This window comes from Camelus bactrianus, chromosome 18 (assembly GCF_048773025.1).
Source record: "Camelus bactrianus isolate YW-2024 breed Bactrian camel chromosome 18, ASM4877302v1, whole genome shotgun sequence".
Classification (NCBI taxonomy): Eukaryota; Metazoa; Chordata; class Mammalia; order Artiodactyla; family Camelidae; genus Camelus; species Camelus bactrianus.
The window spans coordinates 6,555,088-6,572,155 of NC_133556.1; the positions used below are offsets into that span (position 1 = coordinate 6,555,088).

General features: G+C 49.4%; 1 protein-coding gene across 1 annotated transcript; it reads left to right on the forward strand.

Annotated features, from left to right (window-relative positions):
- The first annotated feature begins 2,915 nt into the window (after nt 1-2,915).
- SERPINE1 (serpin family E member 1) lies at nt 2,916-9,091 on the forward strand. Its single transcript, XM_010952715.3, has 9 exons — nt 2,916-3,074; nt 3,737-4,008; nt 4,638-4,871; nt 5,431-5,625; nt 6,211-6,409; nt 7,534-7,634; nt 7,752-7,838; nt 8,322-8,405; nt 8,712-9,091. The coding sequence occupies exons 2-9, from the start codon at nt 3,738-3,740 to the stop codon at nt 8,747-8,749; spliced, it is 1,209 nt and encodes a 402-aa protein (XP_010951017.1). The 5' UTR covers nt 2,916-3,074; nt 3,737; the 3' UTR covers nt 8,750-9,091.
- The last annotated feature ends 7,977 nt before the right edge of the window (nt 9,092-17,068 follow it).

A 17,068-nucleotide genomic window follows, 5' to 3' on the forward strand; every position in this document is an offset into this window, starting at 1 on the left:
AAGCATTTGACTGTAAAAGGGATTCTGCGAGGGAGAGGGGAGGGAAAGAGGGTTTGAGTCACAGACAGCCGAAAAGAGAGAGTGGGAAAACGGCATGAGAGCTCACGTGGCTGAGACCAGAGGAGACCTGAGGGGAGGCATGGAGATTCCCAGGACATGGAGGGCTGGTAGAAGCGATCAAGCCGAGGGAGTCTCAGACAGAGAAAGGGAAAGCGAAAAAGAGTCTGTGTGGCTGGTGCTCGGAGAGCAAAGAGGAAGAGCAGAGAGCAGAAGGGCGGCTGGAGGGTTGGAGGAAAGCAGCATGGTGAGGCCTGGACTGGACCAGGGCTACTGGGGTGGGGGTGGGGGTGGGACAGGGGACAGTCACGGAAAGCGTGAGTCTGGTCCCGTCACAAACCACCTGCAGCGGGCCGGATGGAAACATCTTTCCCAGTTGGCTGGAACTGGAACTTCCCCAGAAATCCACAGCCCTGTAACTCATCCTCTTATCTCTGACCCTCCGGGAGTCAGAGATCCAGTGATTTCAACAGTGGGGACTTTTGACCCCTTACAAAAGAACCAAGGCTGAAAAGAGGTGATGGGTCAAGGCTGTTAGTTTGGGGCTCAGGGAAAGAGGGGAAAGTGACAGTCCCTTGAGTCAGGCTAGATTCTGAGAAGGGTGTGGCAGGGAGGTCTGCTTTGGGGAGGCAGGCGATGGGGCTGCACCCCAGTGTGGAGAAGGTCTCCCAAGGGCAGACCAGGTGGGTGCAAGGCCATTTCATGGAGAGGAGAGGCAGGGACCATGGTCAAGTCCGGGTTTAGATCCTTGATCAGGAAGTCAAAGGGAGGATCAGAAAACTCAGCATGGAACCCAGTTACACTGGGCTTTGCCTCAGTTTCTAATCCACACCCACCAGATGCCTACAGGTCCCCTCTCATTTGGGAAAATTCCCCTTAGTAAGTCAGCGCTTTCTGTCTCCAAAGTAAAGCACACACCCCCTCCCCAACAGGACATAATGCTGCTCCCAGGCCCTCCTGCAACCGGGAACGGAATGGCACCAGGATCATTCCGGTCCAGGGGTGGGGACAGCAGTGGTCACCGCCCTGGCAGGGCCCAGGTAGTCTCAGGAAACAGCAGGGATTTTTACAGCCGAGGCCTGGCAGGGAGAAGGACCACGGCTCCTGGAGGAAGGGATGAGGCTCAGCTGAAGTGTCTGGAGAGACTGGGTGGTGGGGTACCTCCAGAGAGCCACTTCCAGCTGAGTCTTGATCCAATGCCTTTCCTACTTAGGGCTTGGCATTCCCAATGCAGACTCTCAGGTGCCTGTCTCTGGCTCCCAAGGGAGGAGGGCAAGCCACTGGGGGCCTTTCTGGGGGTGGGAGATGACTTTGGGGCTGAACTTCTGTCCTCTTCATCAGACAGAGGTCAGGGGTAACTGCTTCCTCCACATGGCTAACCACTCTCTCAGAGACTCCAAGCCAAACCAAGAAAAGGAAAAGGACAAAAACAAGAAGCAGTTACAAGGGAACAGTCTTGTCCTGGGAACAGGCTAATGAGCCTGACTTTCCAGCTGAGGTTTCCCCTTCTCTCCCAGCCACCCCACATCCCTACCTGGCTCCCAGGGGCAACAGGGAAAACAAAGGCGGAGGCAGAGTGCAGATGGGAAAGCCCTCCAGCTGTGGTTACCCTGGGTAGCTGTTTACTGAAAAAATCCAAAACAAACATCCCTGCACTTCACCCACTTAAACTTCCTGTGATTCTGCTATTGGCTGTCTCCATGGATACTCCCAATTGAACCCCACAACTTACACAAAGCATGACAGTGTGTGGGCACCCAAGTCAAGGGCAATATTCCCCCAGGACCCCTCTGGCACCACCCAATCCACAACATCAGGCCACACAGCCAAGGGTGCCTGACCCCACCAGACCCTAAATGCAGCAGCCTAGTCCTACACACTTGCCTCTAGCCAATGTCAACCCTCTATAGAATTCTTTGGTCACTTTTCCACCCCTAACTCCAGTGCCCTAGAAGCACACCCCACCAAGCCTCCATCCCTACCCCCGCAGCTCCAGCCCTCCAGATGCCTGTGCCTGGAGGGGAAGGATAAGGCAGGATTCTCCCCAGTCCCCGCAGGCAGCTCAGAGAACTGAAACCTACACACTGAGCACCTAATTCCTTGGCAAGACTTTACCCCTTTACCCCGGGAACCCGCCACCCCACCCGGCACACCTCAAACCCCAGCCAGATAGGGCATTTTACACAAAGAGAGCCCTTGGGGCACCACGAGAGTCTGGACACGTGGGGGAGTCAGCCTTGCATCACCCTACGGACTGACAGACGGACTGGACGGACGGGCAAGCACTTGGCAGGGAAGAGGGAAAGACGGGAGGGAGTCCTCTGCCAGGTTCATGTCCTAGACAGTCAAAACCCAGACAATCACGTGGCACGCTCTGTGCCCTCTGGCTGCTGGGATGCAGCCAAGAAGGGGTGGGGGCGTGTTCTTCCCAGTCTGGCCAGCGCATGGGGCTGGCAGACAGAAGTCTGCAAAATCCTTAGCTTCTCTGATAACTTTACAGGGACCCATTTCTCCAGAGGAAAAGGAGGACATGTAAACTCTTTTCCCTACACTGAGCACTGGGGGAGGTAAACACTGGGAATTTTCTGGCCCTGCCAAGGGTGAAGTTGGCATAAGATCAGCAAAATCAAGGGAGGCCCTGGGGCCAAGGCAGCTGGAGTTTGCTCAACTGTTCTGGAGCCCTCAACTCTCACACGTACACACAGAGCAGCACGCACACACACAGATGCCTCTGCAAGTCTGGCAGAGGGAGGTGCTCAGGGGGCCCGGCTGCCCTTCAGACAGACAGTCAGAGCCAGAAAGTGGGTGGGGCCGAAGCATGAGTTAATCTATTTCCGGCCCACATCTGGTATAAAGAGAAGCAGCAGCCTGAAGAGGAGCACAGCTGCCTCTGGCTGAAGGGCCTAGAGCACTGTCGAGGGAGCCACGCCCCTCTCCAGCAGAGGAATCGCCACCATCGTCAGCCGCAGCTGAGGCAGGAAGGAGCCGCCAGTCACAAGGCACCTTGAGAACTTGAGGTAAGAGCAAAGCAGACTCTCTCCATCTCATATCTTGGGCTAAGGCGGAGAACACCCCTCTGCAGAGTCCCCTCCATCCACGATCCCCAGTGCTCCTCTTTCTTCCCCCTGGAGACCTGCAGCCCTGAGTTGACCCTGTCATAGCAGTGATCACAGGGGAGCAGGGAAGGTGGTCAGTGCCCCCCCCAACAGCCTCACCACCCAGAAGCAAGGACCTCAACTGTCTCTGCCCCTCTCCATCAAAATACCTCCCTTTCCCACCTCAGGAGAGGGGTTTTTCATGCCTGCTAATTTGAATGAAACAGCAATTGTGATAGCATTATAAGAGAATTAAAAAGCATCACGCAAATTTAAGATGTTATTATAATTTAGCATCTCAGTCTCCTGGAGGAGAAGGGAGATACCCTGGAAGGTGGGCCAGTGGTTTTCAAGATTCCCATAGGTGAAAACACACTGAAGACTCCCTGAGGCTGAGACAGGGAGGAAAGGGCTCAGATTTGAACCCATCCTGGTTTCTCTATGAATCTTGCCCTCGTGTTCACGCATCACCAGCCAGCAGCAAACACAGGGAGCTGGGCCCACAGCTGGGGTGTCATCACCCCTCCCCACTCGCCATTCTTCTAGAACCATTCCCTCATCTGATCCTTGTCCACCTGCTCTAGGATGCGGATGTCTCCGGTCTTTGCCTGCCTCGCCCTGGGCCTGGCCCTCATCTCTGGGGAAGGGTTGGCCTCCTACCGTCACCAGTCTCAGGCGGCCCGCCTGGCCACAGACTTCGGAGTGAAGGTGTTTCAGCAGGTGGTGCAGGCCTCCAAGGACCGAAATGTAGTTTTCTCACCTTATGGGGTGGCCTCAGTCCTGGCCATGTTGCAGCTGACCACAGGAGGAGAAACCCAGCAGCAGATCCAAGCGGCGATGCAATTCAAGATTGATGGTGAGAGAGGGGGCAGAGTGGGAGACGGGTCCTCACAGTCTTCCCAGGACAGGGGTCTAACCGACCAGAGCAGAGGAAGGGCTGATCCCAGTTTATCCAAGCCAAATTCTATACTACCACGCCACTGGGACCACTGTATCTTCTTCCCACCACATCCTGTGTCACAAGGTGTACAGGCAAGTGGATTTGGTGTGAGATGGCCCTGCTTCACCACTCAGTTACTGAGTGAACATCACCCCTCTGAACCTCAGTTTCCTCATCTGCGAAGTGGGACAATAAGAACAACAACCAGGAGGGGCTGTTGTAAGGAGTAACTAGAATTCTGTATGTGAAATGCCTAGCATGGTTATTATTATTAAAAGAAAAAAATTAGGACTTATAACTTAAAAACAAAGAAAAATATTCTCAGCCAAAGAAGGGTTTAGGACCTAAGATCTTTGAGGAGAAGAAGGAGATGCAGAAGAGATTAAGGTTTGAGATGAAATCTCCCTCCACAGACCCTTGGTTGGGGGGAGAAGAGCCCCATGCACGTGGGCAGGGTTGGGCCTCTTGTGGGGGAAGTCAGCCCCGCTGGGAGCCCTGGGTTCAACATGAGCTTCATGTGTCCCTTCCTCCTCACTTTGGTCCAGAGAAGGGCATGGCCCCTGCCCTCCGTCAACTGTACAAGGAGCTCATGGGGCCGTGGAACAAAGACGAGATCAGCACAGCCGATGCCATCTTCGTGCAGCGGGATCTGAAGCTGGTCCAGGGCTTCATGCCCCACTTCTTCAGGCTGTTCCGGACCACGGTCAAGCAGGTGGACTTTTCAGAGATGGAGAGAGCCAGGTTTATTGTCAACGACTGGGTGAAGAGACACACCAAAGGTGAGCAGGCAGGGAAGGGAGGCCAGTCCCCAGGGCCTGCAGAGAAAGGAGACTTGGAAGCAAATCCCAAGTGTCCCACCCCCTCCCTTCCCTCGTTCTCTTCTCTGGAGGCAGAAGGTCAAGCTCTTTAAGAATTGAAGAATCATGTGTTTTTCCATAACTAGGCTTTCCCGTGAACCAACTCTAAAGGCATCCCTAAAAAGTGTCATGAGATGGTGTAAGAACAGTAATAACCACGACAAGGAGCGCACACAACCCTTCAAGATGGCAGCTTAGGGAGCAAAGGCAGGGGAGGCTTATGTTTCCAAGTCTGATCCTGGACAGGATGCCAGGATCCAGAAAGGGTGGTGAGCTGGAAAGCTTTCTGAGACTTTTAGGAAGTTGGAGCACGTTGAAAAGAGCGAGATTGGTTCACTAAACCCCGTCTGTCTTCTGACTGGATTCCTTCTGACACACATTCATTGGAGGACCGAGAGCTCAAGGAAACCATCTAAGAGGATTAAAAACAAAACAAACAAAAAAAAAAACCCAGCCTCCTGATCACCTCTTTTTCCCACAGGCATGATCAGCAACTTGCTTGGTGAAGGAGCTGTGGACCAGCTGACGCGCCTGGTGCTGGTGAACGCCCTCTATTTCAACGGCCAGTGGAAGATGCCCTTCCCAGAGGCCAGCACCCACCACCGCCTCTTCCACAAGTCTGACGGCAGCACCGTCTCTGTGCCCATGATGGCTCAGACCAACAAGTTCAACTACAGTAAGTGCAAGACCCACCCCTTTCCCCACGTCCCACAACCACTGCACCTCATCCCTGGGTGGTCCCCTTTAAGGGAGGAGAAAGCCTACAGTGCACCCCAGATTTGATAAAGTCTTCCCAAGTAGGAGACACCAGGATCATCAGAGCAGCAGGAAGCAGCTTCATTTTGTGCAAGATGAAGCTGAAATCCAGAAATTCCCTCAGGCCCGCATTTGACTGCTTGCCCCATCTCTCATCCTCCTGTGTTTCTAGGGTGATTACCTGGGCTTCACAGTTCAAGGACCATGGGGGAGTTGAGATGAAGGCGATGGGGATCGGAACGCATTAGTAGCTGGGTGTGAGGGGCAGGGGTGTGAAAGCAAAGCAGGCCAAGAAGACACAGAGAACCCAGAAGACACTGAATTGGCAGAAGAGAAGGGAAATGGGAATGAAAACATTGAACAGGGGAGTGCTGGGGCCATGATGGCGAGCTGGCTTCCAGAACCAGCAGAGGGGACAGGAGGAAACCAGCTGAAAATCCATTGCTGGGTTAGAATCAACAAGAGCAGGAGCCCTTTGCAATGTGCCATCTTGGTGTCTTTACAGCTGAGTTTTCCACCCCCGATGGCCATTACTACGACATCCTGGAACTGCCCTACCATGGGGACACCCTCAGCATGTTCATTGCTGCCCCCTATGAAAAAGAGGTGCCTCTCTCTGCCCTCACCAACATTCTGGATGCCCAGCTCATCAGCCAGTGGAAAGGGAATATGACCAGACTCACCCGCCTCCTGGTTCTGCCCAAGTAAGCCACCTCGTGCTCTTGGCACACTTGCTAATGCCTGTCTACCCCCTCCCCTCTCCCCCAGCTCCCTGGAAGCAGTGCCACCCCCATGTTGAGTTTCCCAAATGTGACGTTTGCAGGGCAGGGACATGTGTGGGAGGCTGATGGGAAACACTCCGGCCTGGGTTTGATTATGATGCTTCTCATTGTCCCTCTTCTACGGAAGGCCAAGGCGGGGGCAGGGCGAGCTTTTCTAGACCACGCCCCACGTCTACCACCCTCTGAATACCCAGCCAAAGCTAGCCAAAGGAAGAGCCAGAGAGATGATGAAGGCGAGGGGATTCATTGATCTGCATTCTCTTATGAACGCCCCTCACTCCCACTCCCATCTTCTCAAGTCAATATCCAAACAATGGGGACAAAAGGACTGACTTCTGCAGGCGGAACAGCCTGAACTACAGCTGCTAGCTGGCTTCCAACAAAGCAGATTTTTAAAAAAATCCTTCTGCAGAAGCAAAGAAGGTGCAGAAGGCTGAGGCTGGGTAATTCCAGAATTGCGGGGAAGCCTCCCACCATGCTGACCCCAAATTTCCAGATGCTATAATGCCAGGCTTAGGGAAGGAGGGTAATTTAGTTGGGTAGCTTGCCCTCTCTCTCTCTCCCTCTAAGTCAAGGTAATTAGTTGTGCCCTGATGGGAAGCAGAAAGAGTACCCCAAATCCCCGCTGCTTGAGTCCTTTTCAGGCTTAGCTCTCTGAAACACAATCAACAGAATGAATTTTTGTTCAAATATCCTTGCAGGAGAATTTGCCCTTGTCCCCCCTACTCCGCCCCCAAGCCAGACTGAATAAAATCATGCTGAAACTACTGCCTTATTTGAGAAAAGTAATTAGTCATAGGTTCAAGGGGGTGGGCAGATTGCAGAGGAATGTTCTTTAATACTAGAGACCTCCAGCAAGGAGAGAAACCTTGCAAACAGATTTGAAAAAAATCAGCCTCCCGCTTCCACTTCCCCATCAGTCTCCTGTCCTGTCCCCACACACCCTGCTCCCTGGGAGGCAGGGACACCTGGTAGGGGACTGGGAGGGAGGGCGCTGGAGGCTAGAGGTGGCCTGAGCTCGAGCTGTTTCCCGCTCCTGCCCACAGGTTCTCCCTGGAGAGTGAAGTCAACCTCAGGAGGCCCCTGGAGAACCTGGGAATGACCGACATGTTTAGGCCAAACCAGGCGGACTTCTCCAGTCTCTCAGGTAGGAGGTTTTCCTTCCACTGTCCTCTCCTGGTGGCCTGTGGGGCCCCGCAGAGGATCAAGGAGCTTCTCCCAGAGGACGGAGGCTGATGTGCCCGGGTGTCCGCCTCTGTTGTAGATCAAGAGCCTCTGTACGTGTCGCAGGCGCTGCAGAAAGTGAGGATCGAGGTGAACGAGAGCGGCACAGTGGCGTCGTCCTCCACAGGTGAGTCAGGCTCAGCCCCAGGCTTCCAGGAGGGGCTGCGGCCTGGCAGCCAAGCCCCAGGTGAACCAGGAAGGCCCCGCCACCCTGGGCCACGGAGCCTCTCCTCGTAAGGCAGCGCTTCCTGTGCAGAGAGCATCGCCCCATCCCCTGCCCCTCACCTGCTGGCTCTGAGGTCCCCTGAATGTGAGGGCCCGGCTTGCTCTCAGGGTAGCCAGTCAACTTAAAGGAACTTGCTTCCAACACGCCCTAAAAGGGTTTAGATAAACATGCCTGGAAGTGGGCAGCTGACAGATCTCTGCCCAATTCCTGGAGGAAACCAGGCCTCAGCGGACTTCCTGACTTTTACAGTTCACGTCGAGGAAACAGCCAAGCCTCCTAAAAACCACCTCCCAGTGCCGTGCTGGGGTCACTGAATCACTTTGCCCAATCCAGTCACCAGTGCCGACATCTCTCTGCTCTAAGACATTGTCCCTTCTCTTCCAGCCTTTATCGTCTCAGCCCGAATGGCCCCCGAGGAGATCATCATGGACAGACCCTTCCTCTTCGTGGTGCGGCATAACCCCACAGGTGAGCAGGAGGCTGGCCCCACAGCCCTCCCCCTACTCTCGTCTTGAGCACCGGTCCAGACAGGTGTAGACACCCCCCGCTTCCCCCCAGGAATCGTAACTCTACTCCACTCCCCTCCTCGGAGGCAGTGTTCTATCCGAGTGCATTGTCTGTCTCCCAGTCCCGGCTTAGTCACTGGAGCAGCTGTGTCCCCAGACACTCACTCATCTCCCAGTATCTCAATTCATCTGTAAACACCGAGCTGGGTGAGCTGTCCCAACCACCCCCCTCCCCAGTTCTCACCTCCCATGATTCTTCCATCCTCAGGAACAGTCCTTTTCATGGGCCAAGTGATGGAACCCTGACTGTGGGAAAAGCCACCCTCATCTGGGACAGAACTGGAGATGTGTCCAAGAAGAAACTCTAGAGAAAAGAATTTTTATTTTAATTCACTTTTCTGGAGAAAGAGAAGACATTTGCCTTAAAAAAATGGTAAACCTTTTGGATCTGCCTCCTAGACCTCAGGCTCTCCCAGGAATGGAAAAGAGGACCTTTGAGTAGAACTCCCCAGTGGAGACCCTGAGACAGACCTTGGAAGCACAACTCCCCGAAGGTCTCCCAGACTGCAGAACTCCCAGAACCACTTGCGCAGCTGCTTCTGTCCATCACCCTGCCCATTCGGGTCTCTGGACCCAGGTCCCACTGAGGTCCTGGCAGGACGGCACCGCAAGGCTTACAGGATCACTTGTGTGCTTGGTAGAAATAATTTGTGTTCCTTTCACGCTGCCATCACTCTTGCACTGTCTGCCACTGCTGAAAAGGCTGGCGGCAGGCCAAAGAAGGCCAATGGAAGAAACACCCTTTCATGGCAAGGTCCGTCCTCCCCCAGCTCAGAGGTGCGAGACCCACCCTAGCCTAGCCGCCCCCTCCCCAGAAACAGTGTGCACATATTATTTTGGAGTGTAGGTGACTTGTTTACTCAGAGAAGCAGGTTTCTGCTTCCCATAAACTTTATTTTGCAGAAATAGAGGAAGAAAGATGAGATGTATGCCTGGCTCTTGGCTCCAATCTCCAAGATGGGGATGGTGGAATGCCAGGAGTGTGCTTGAATATTTATCACATCCTTGTCCTTGTGTGCTTGTTAGAGAGAAAAAAGACTGTCGAGAAAAACGTATTCTTTAAACTTGTTCCTAGTGTTCCTTTGTGGTCTGTGTCACTGCGTCTCAGGAGCCTGGCCACTTGACTGTCATTCCCCCCTTGCGGCCAGCTCGATGGGACCCACACTGCCACCTGGTGGCTGCCCGAACCCCTTGGCTCCTCTCCTTTCCTTGCCTTTCCACTTGATGGAGTAGGACCCCTGCCAAGATTCGCAGCCCACTTTAGGGACCAAAAGGATGTGGTGGGTGAAGGGAGACTACAGGGAGTACAGAGCAGTTTCAAAATTTTTCCAATATATTTAGGAGCAGGAGTGCAAGGGGCTACATGACCTAGCAGGACAGAACTTTCCCCAATTACAGGGTGACTCACAGCCGCATTGTGACTCACTTCAATGTGTCATTTCCGGCTGCTGTGTGTGAGCAGTGGACACGTGAAAGAGAGAGAGAGAATGAGAGAGACAGCGAGCTCAACTACCCCTGTTAGATAATCTTTCTGAAAACCAACTAGCTAGGGGGTACGGCGTGAAGACCAATTTATTGAAGAATTACACATAGATGGCGAATGAATGTAACCTAATAGAACCCTCATCATCCCACGGTGCTCTCCCGTGAAAAATCTTTGTTCTTGGTGGTTTTTTTCCTTTTTTCATTATGCACTGGACAATGATAGCCACACACAATATTCCCAAGGATACCCAAATGGGGGTCCAGTGTTCGTGAAATTGTGTTGCATTATATGCTTTTTCACTTTTGATATGTAAGCAAGTAAAAAATGTTTTTTTAAAATAATAAATAAATAAATAAATATTCCAAAATAGTCCCTGGCTTTTACTTTCTACATTTCACACCGGACAAAACCCAAACCCTGTCAGTTCACGGACCTCTTGGGCAAAACGAGTATTTATGGCGAAACACATATCCAAAAGCTCAAGACACGCTGACCTGTCATGGGCAAATCCTCAAGGCTGGCTACCGGGGCTCTGCAAGAAGACCCCTGGGGATGTGTTGTCCATGTATGATTCTCCCCCTGGGCATCATACTCAAAAAGGAAAGAGGGTTCCCCAAACACCATCCACCCACCCAGACAGACCTGCTCACGCTCACTCTCCCCCAGGGTTCCCATCTCTGGTAACGCCATTACCTTCCCCGCCAAGTGCCTCCATCCCCCGCACTCAATCCAGTCCCCATTTCTCAAAACCCAGACCAAGTCTATTTCCTCCATCATGGATCCCTCATGGACCCAGTCCAATCAGCGCTTTCTACTTGGCATTTACCTGTCTTTCTTTTTCCTGGTGTGTAACAGTGCTTGCCTGCATGTATGCTCTTTAACTCTGAGTGTGCATGTTACCTTCCCCACTCTCACTGACAGATCAGTTTCCTTGGAAACAAGGCTCTTTGGTTACATAGATGCTTAATATCCTCCTGAAAATGGCAACCAGAAGAGTCCTTTATTGGCTTCCTCCAGCATCTTGAAGGCTCTTGCCAGAGGACAATTATTTTCCTTTCGTATATTCAAAAACAATTTTTTAAACTGAAAAAAATACCAAGAACTGGCTGTCAAAATTGGGTGCTGTCCAGCTCCAGAACCCTAAAGATTGATCTGATAGACCCAGAGCCCTGGAAACCTAAGTCATGTCTTAATAGAAGCTAATCATTGTCTGGGGTTCTTGGCCTAAACATTGTCTGATAGTTAAGGGGTAGTGAGTTCTCCATCACTGGAAGTGTTCAAAGACAGCCAGGACGACCTCCTGGTGGGATGCTTTAGCAGTCAGCATAGAACAGGTGACTTTTTTTAAATGATAAGGAGCACCTGCTCATACTAAGACATTCAAACAGTTTGAAAGGGTAAAAGTGGAAACGTAATAGACCCCCAATTTGAGGGGTGTTCTTTTAGAACTTTGCTAAGCACTTATAGTCATATTTAAAATATTTATTTACTTTTATACAAATAAAATCATAACATGTATAGTGTTCTGCAGCTTGCTTTATTTACCTAGTGATACATCCTACACACCTCTCCCTAATTCTTTACACCAGGTGTGTGTATATAGATACACTATAACTCTTTAACCATTGCTGATTGATGTTTTGGTTGTTTCATGGCTTCTTTAAAAATATCTTTGTTGTTACCAACAAAGTCGAGATAGATATCCATGCACATTTATCCCAGGGCACGTGTGCCTGTGTATCTATAGGCTAACTTCCTAGCAATGGGACTAAATATCCTTTAAGAATCTCCCAACCCTACAATTATGTGATTCCAGCAATACAAACATTTTCAAGTGGTACAAAACAATCCAAAGTGATGATTTCGCCTGGGAAGAATCTTACCTTTTCTGAAGCTTAAATAAGCCTTCACAGCTTCCCTAAATAAGTCCACTGCCATGAATAAAGAGAGATTTTAGACCTTGAACGAAAAGATGTTTCCACATTATAATTTTCCCTGAAATTATGTTAAACTTCCTTGGAGCAAATTTTGATTATAATGTTTTCAAGAGTCAATCCAGAAAGGGTATTCATTCATCCCCTCCCTCCTCAATCATTCTACGTGTACTAAGGGCCCTCTCACTGCCTCTCCCACTCCCGCTTCCCTCTCAAGGGCCAGTCCCAGGCATTCTTAGGTGACCCCAACACGATGCACGAAGAGATTCAAGGGAGCTGTGACTGCTATGCCTTCTTCTTATGGAGCCCTCTCTGAGTCGCCGTCTTCAGGCTTTCTCGTCTCCCAAAAGGCTGATGTAGAAAGCAGGGCAATCAGGCCTGGAAGGGAGGTCTTCCTGTCTCCTTAGAAAGCCAGCGGGAACCAGGGCAAGACCCAGAGGAAAGGAGGCCTGGAATGAGTAGCTCGCCAAAGCTATGCTCAGCTTCGAGAGAGATGCTCTCTGTTAACCTCATTGAGTTCTCCATCTTTCCTTTCCTATTCTTCCTGGGCAGTTGGCAAGCCTTGGAGAACCAAAATATGGTTGTATAACTAGAGAGAGAAAGAAAAAAAAAAAAAAAAAAAGGCCATGGAGGGCATTTGGCCTCTTTCTAGCTGGCTTAGATCATAGACACAAAACCTAGATGTGGCCTGATCAGTTCACAAGGTACTTCTGCACTGAGATTTGTGACCAAAACTTTAGCTGGTGTTAAAGGATTCCTCTCCCGAAGGAACACTTTCTTTTCCTTTCTCTCATACAGATCACTCTTTGGGCTCATAGTAGGTAGCTGGGCTCATAAAGGCAAAAGTCCAAGGACTCAGGGACACCAGGACCCAGATATATCTGAAAATAAGACCACTGTCAGGCACTGGGCCGGGTGATGAGGAGTCACCCGTCTGTAACAGATTTGCTTAGAAACCAAAAGAGCTTCCTTCTGCACGTGATGCTTCCAAAAGCAGGACACGGTAGCCTTAGTTCTGCAGGATATAATTCAAACGCTGTCTGTACATGCTGAGAAGGCTCAAAAGAAAAGAGTTCTTCAGAAGGTCTCTTTACCACCGAGGGAGTTTGCTCCAGGAAGTGCCCCATTTAACAGTGCCTTCTGCTTTTCTCGGATATTTTGAGGACAAAGAAGGTGATGCAGCCTCACAGCGAGAGGCCAGCTCAGCTCCGCTTGGCTCCACCTGGGCCCCCTCCTTGACTCTTCCTTTCTCTATTTCTAGGGATTAAAACCCCCACAAGATCTGCCTCCAGCCATCATGCCGGCAGATGTCTTGTTCACCTCACCCAGTGGAACTACGTATCTGCCCGTGTGCGGGCAACTAGCAGGGATTCTGTAAATCCCTCCACGGGAAAAAGATGCTATCAGAATGGAACTTGTCGAGGAGATACCATCTGTTCTCCAAATCATTTTTAGGAGGTTCCTCAAGTAAGGTTAATTGTACAAACGGCAGCAGGGACTTGTGTAGAGAGGAGGAAAGTAAGACACAGGGAGGCGGAATAACTCGCTGCTCTTAGTGTTTTTACTTAACAGCCTCAGGCACGCCTGTGCTCCTCACCGCACCCTGCAGGGCTCTCACTATGGCATTTGTGGACACAGGTCTCCCTGAATACAGAGCAGGGCCCCGACAACGCAGTCACGAGCAAAGGTGCTGCCCTCACGTGCCGGTCGCCAGGGTGTCCTGTGTGCCCATCTTTGCCTTACCAGCTTGAACAAGAACATCCTGGACGTAGCCTTTTATCCCCTAGCCACCAGATGTCGCTTTGAGCCCAGTGGATAGCTTCTGGAGCACAGCAGCTGTGCTTTCAGCCCAAATCTTGCTAAGTTTGGAGTCCATTCAATTGAACAAGCTTTTCTTTAATAGTTGAACTGTATACTGGGGGCTGTGAAGAACTTTTATTCTATTTCTTTCCCTTTGATGGAGGTGCCAGGGATTGAACCCAGGACCTCATGCATGCTAAGCATACACTCTACCACTAACCCCCATTCCAAACGAAGCACTTCTAAAACAGTGTAAGTGACCCTTCTTACTATCAAGTACAGGAATAGCTCGGAAATATACAGATTTGGTTCCAGAATCTCGCGATAAAGCAAGTCACATGAGTTTTTTTGCTTTCCCAGTGCATATAAAAGTCCTGTTCGCACTGTACTGAAGTCTATGAAGTGTGCAATAGCATTATGTCCAAAAAAGTGTGTACCTTAATTTATAAGTACTTTATTGCTACAAAGTACTACCCATCATCCTAGTCTGTAATTGTAATCTTTTTGCTGGTGGAGGACCTTGCCTTGATGTGGATGGCTGCAGATGGATCAGGGTGATGGCTGCTAAAGGCTGAGGTGCCTGTGGCAATTTCTTAAAATAAGACACCGATGAAGTCTGCCGCACTGATTGATTCTTCCTTTCACAATTTCTTTGGAGCATGCAATGTCATTTGGTAGCATTTTACCCACAGTAGAACTTCTTTCAAAATCGGAGTCAATCCTCTCAAATTAACTCAGTTTGTGTAATACTCGCAATCCTTTGTTGTCATTTCAACCGTCTTCATAGCATCTTCACCAGGAGTAGATTCCATCTCAAGAAACCACTTTCTTGGCACATCCAGAAAAAAACAACTCCTCATCTATGAAAGTTTTATCACCAGACTGCAGCAATTCAGTTTTATCTTCAGGCTCTGCTGCTAATTCTGGTTCTCTTGCTCAGGGAGGCGTCAGCATGGTTTGTAGGATAACAATACAAACACCATCCTACCACATCTGCAGTTACAACAGGAACATCCAAGATCACTGATCACAGATAACCAGAACAAATATAATAACAATGAAAAACTTTGAAATATTGCAAGAATTATCAAATTCTTGCACAGAGACACAACGTGAGCAAATGCTGTCAAAAAAATTGTGCTGACAGACTTGCTCAACACAGGGTTGCCATAGACCTTCAATTTGTGGGGGAAAAAAGAGAAAAAGCAGTATGTGCAAAGTACAATAAAACAAAGCACAATAAAACAAAGTCTGCCTGTATCTAAGGAGAATGGATACCAAAAAGCTGAAATGCTATGGGAGTCCCTGTAAAAATGGTTTAAAGGACCATTGTAGAAATGAACACTCTAGTCTAAACTAGAACTTAAAGGCTCATCAGCACTGGCTGCTTGATTAAAACCCAAAGGATGAGTAAGACAGATTTGGATCTGCAGGGAGGGAACGGCAGGGCAGTCCAGAAAACAATGTGAACAAAATCACAAAGGAAAAATAACAGCAAGGCAGGCTCACGGTACACACCTGAGGATGAAGTCCACTGGAACCCTATGTCTTGTCCTCTGACCGTCTGCTGAAGTCTTACCTACCCTCATCACCCCATCCCCGTCTCATTCCCTCCTAGACCAAAGTCCAGGCAGGTTCAGGGACTGGCTGAGTCCAGCAGAGGTGCCCATGCCATGGATGCAAGGAAGGCCATCAAAGGGAGTATCTGGGAATTTCAAATGCTACACTGGGAGGTTGTTCTATCTCCCCTTAGACTTATAAGAGGGGATTCCCAAACTCTAGGAAGTTGATTTAGAGCCTTGGAAGTGACAAAAAGAATGGCAAACATCTACCACAGAAAGTATTCTAATTGTCAAGACTATTAGGAATAGCATATGATAAAGGTCCCAACTGCTCAGTAAAATAAAGAAAAAGAAGTTAAAAAAAAAAAAAACAGAGATGACTACAAATATCATCAAGGAACACTGACTACATAAAGAATTTGCAAAAAAAATTAAGATTGCAGACAGCATCACAAGAGGGAGAGACACAGGGGGAGGGTATAGCTCACTGGTAGAGCACATGCCTAGCATGCAGAAGGTCCTGGGTTCAATCCCCAGTACCTCCATTAGAGAGAAACTTTTAAAAACCTAATTACCTCCCCTCCAAAAAAAAATAAAATAAAATAAAAAGAGGGAGAAACACAGATCAAAGACTCATAGAGATGAAAGGCTTCAGAGGCCATCTGGACCTCCAAACACTGCAGGAACCACCTCTACAACCAGATGAGAGAAAGCTCAGGGAGGTGTCCGCATGGTTTGTAGGATAACAATACAAACACCACCCGTACCTATGAAGGAGAAGCTCACCTCTTATACTAATGGTGCCACTAATCCTCCAGGCTCATCTCTGATTCTTCTTCCTTCTTCTCTACTTAGATGAGTCCTCAACTACAGTTGACTGGCCCATTATAGGTATCGCTCCCATCTGTTCCTCTCCATTTCATCTTTGTGCCCAGATTCCCAGAACTGCCTCCTAGATGTTCCAGTCTTCCATTTGCACTTTCAAACTGTCCCCTGTATTACTATAAGATTAACTTTCTCAAAACTGCTTTCACCAAATTATTCCCCAGCTCAGACAACCATAACAACACCCAACTGCCCACTGCATTAAATCTGACCTCATCTGCAGAGACAAATTGTATTGGATCCTAACTCATGGATTCTCTACATTGGTCATTCATGAACAATAAAGAAATCCAGTCCACCATCTTCTAGTTAGTTTAAGCCACTTAAGTCGATGATTCTACATGAGCAAAACCCGAATGTCTAACAATTCTCTCATGAATCTTCTCTTCTCTGTAGCTTGGCATACCAAGTGGAGACAAGGAATTCTAGAAAGTGTCATCTTTCCAAAGAGCATAGGCGCTTACATCTCTAGATCTTCTGCACTTCCTTGGGGAGTTGCTTAGCTCTCTGCTTTATATCTTTACCTCACTGCTCATTGCTTTGTTATATACAATCTTCTCTTCTCCCCCTTGAGCACATGTAATGGTTTTGCTTTCTGCCCTTCTCACACACTCCCATTCCTTCTTTTCACTCTGTAATGATTTACCCTTTCTAACTCTAACAACTTGTTTTATTGATATTATTCTTAACCTAAAAAATAATGCCAAGTTCAGCCAACATCTATGCCATTGGCAAGCCTATGATATAGGCAGAGGAGAAAAAGAAATGAAAAAGGGAGAAGAAAAGCAGTAGAAGAAAGAGGCAAATAGTAGTAATCACTACCAATATCAAGTGTTTACAGCATATCAGATACTTTCTATACAGCCTCAAATCAGACTTACAAGTAGGTATTGATATC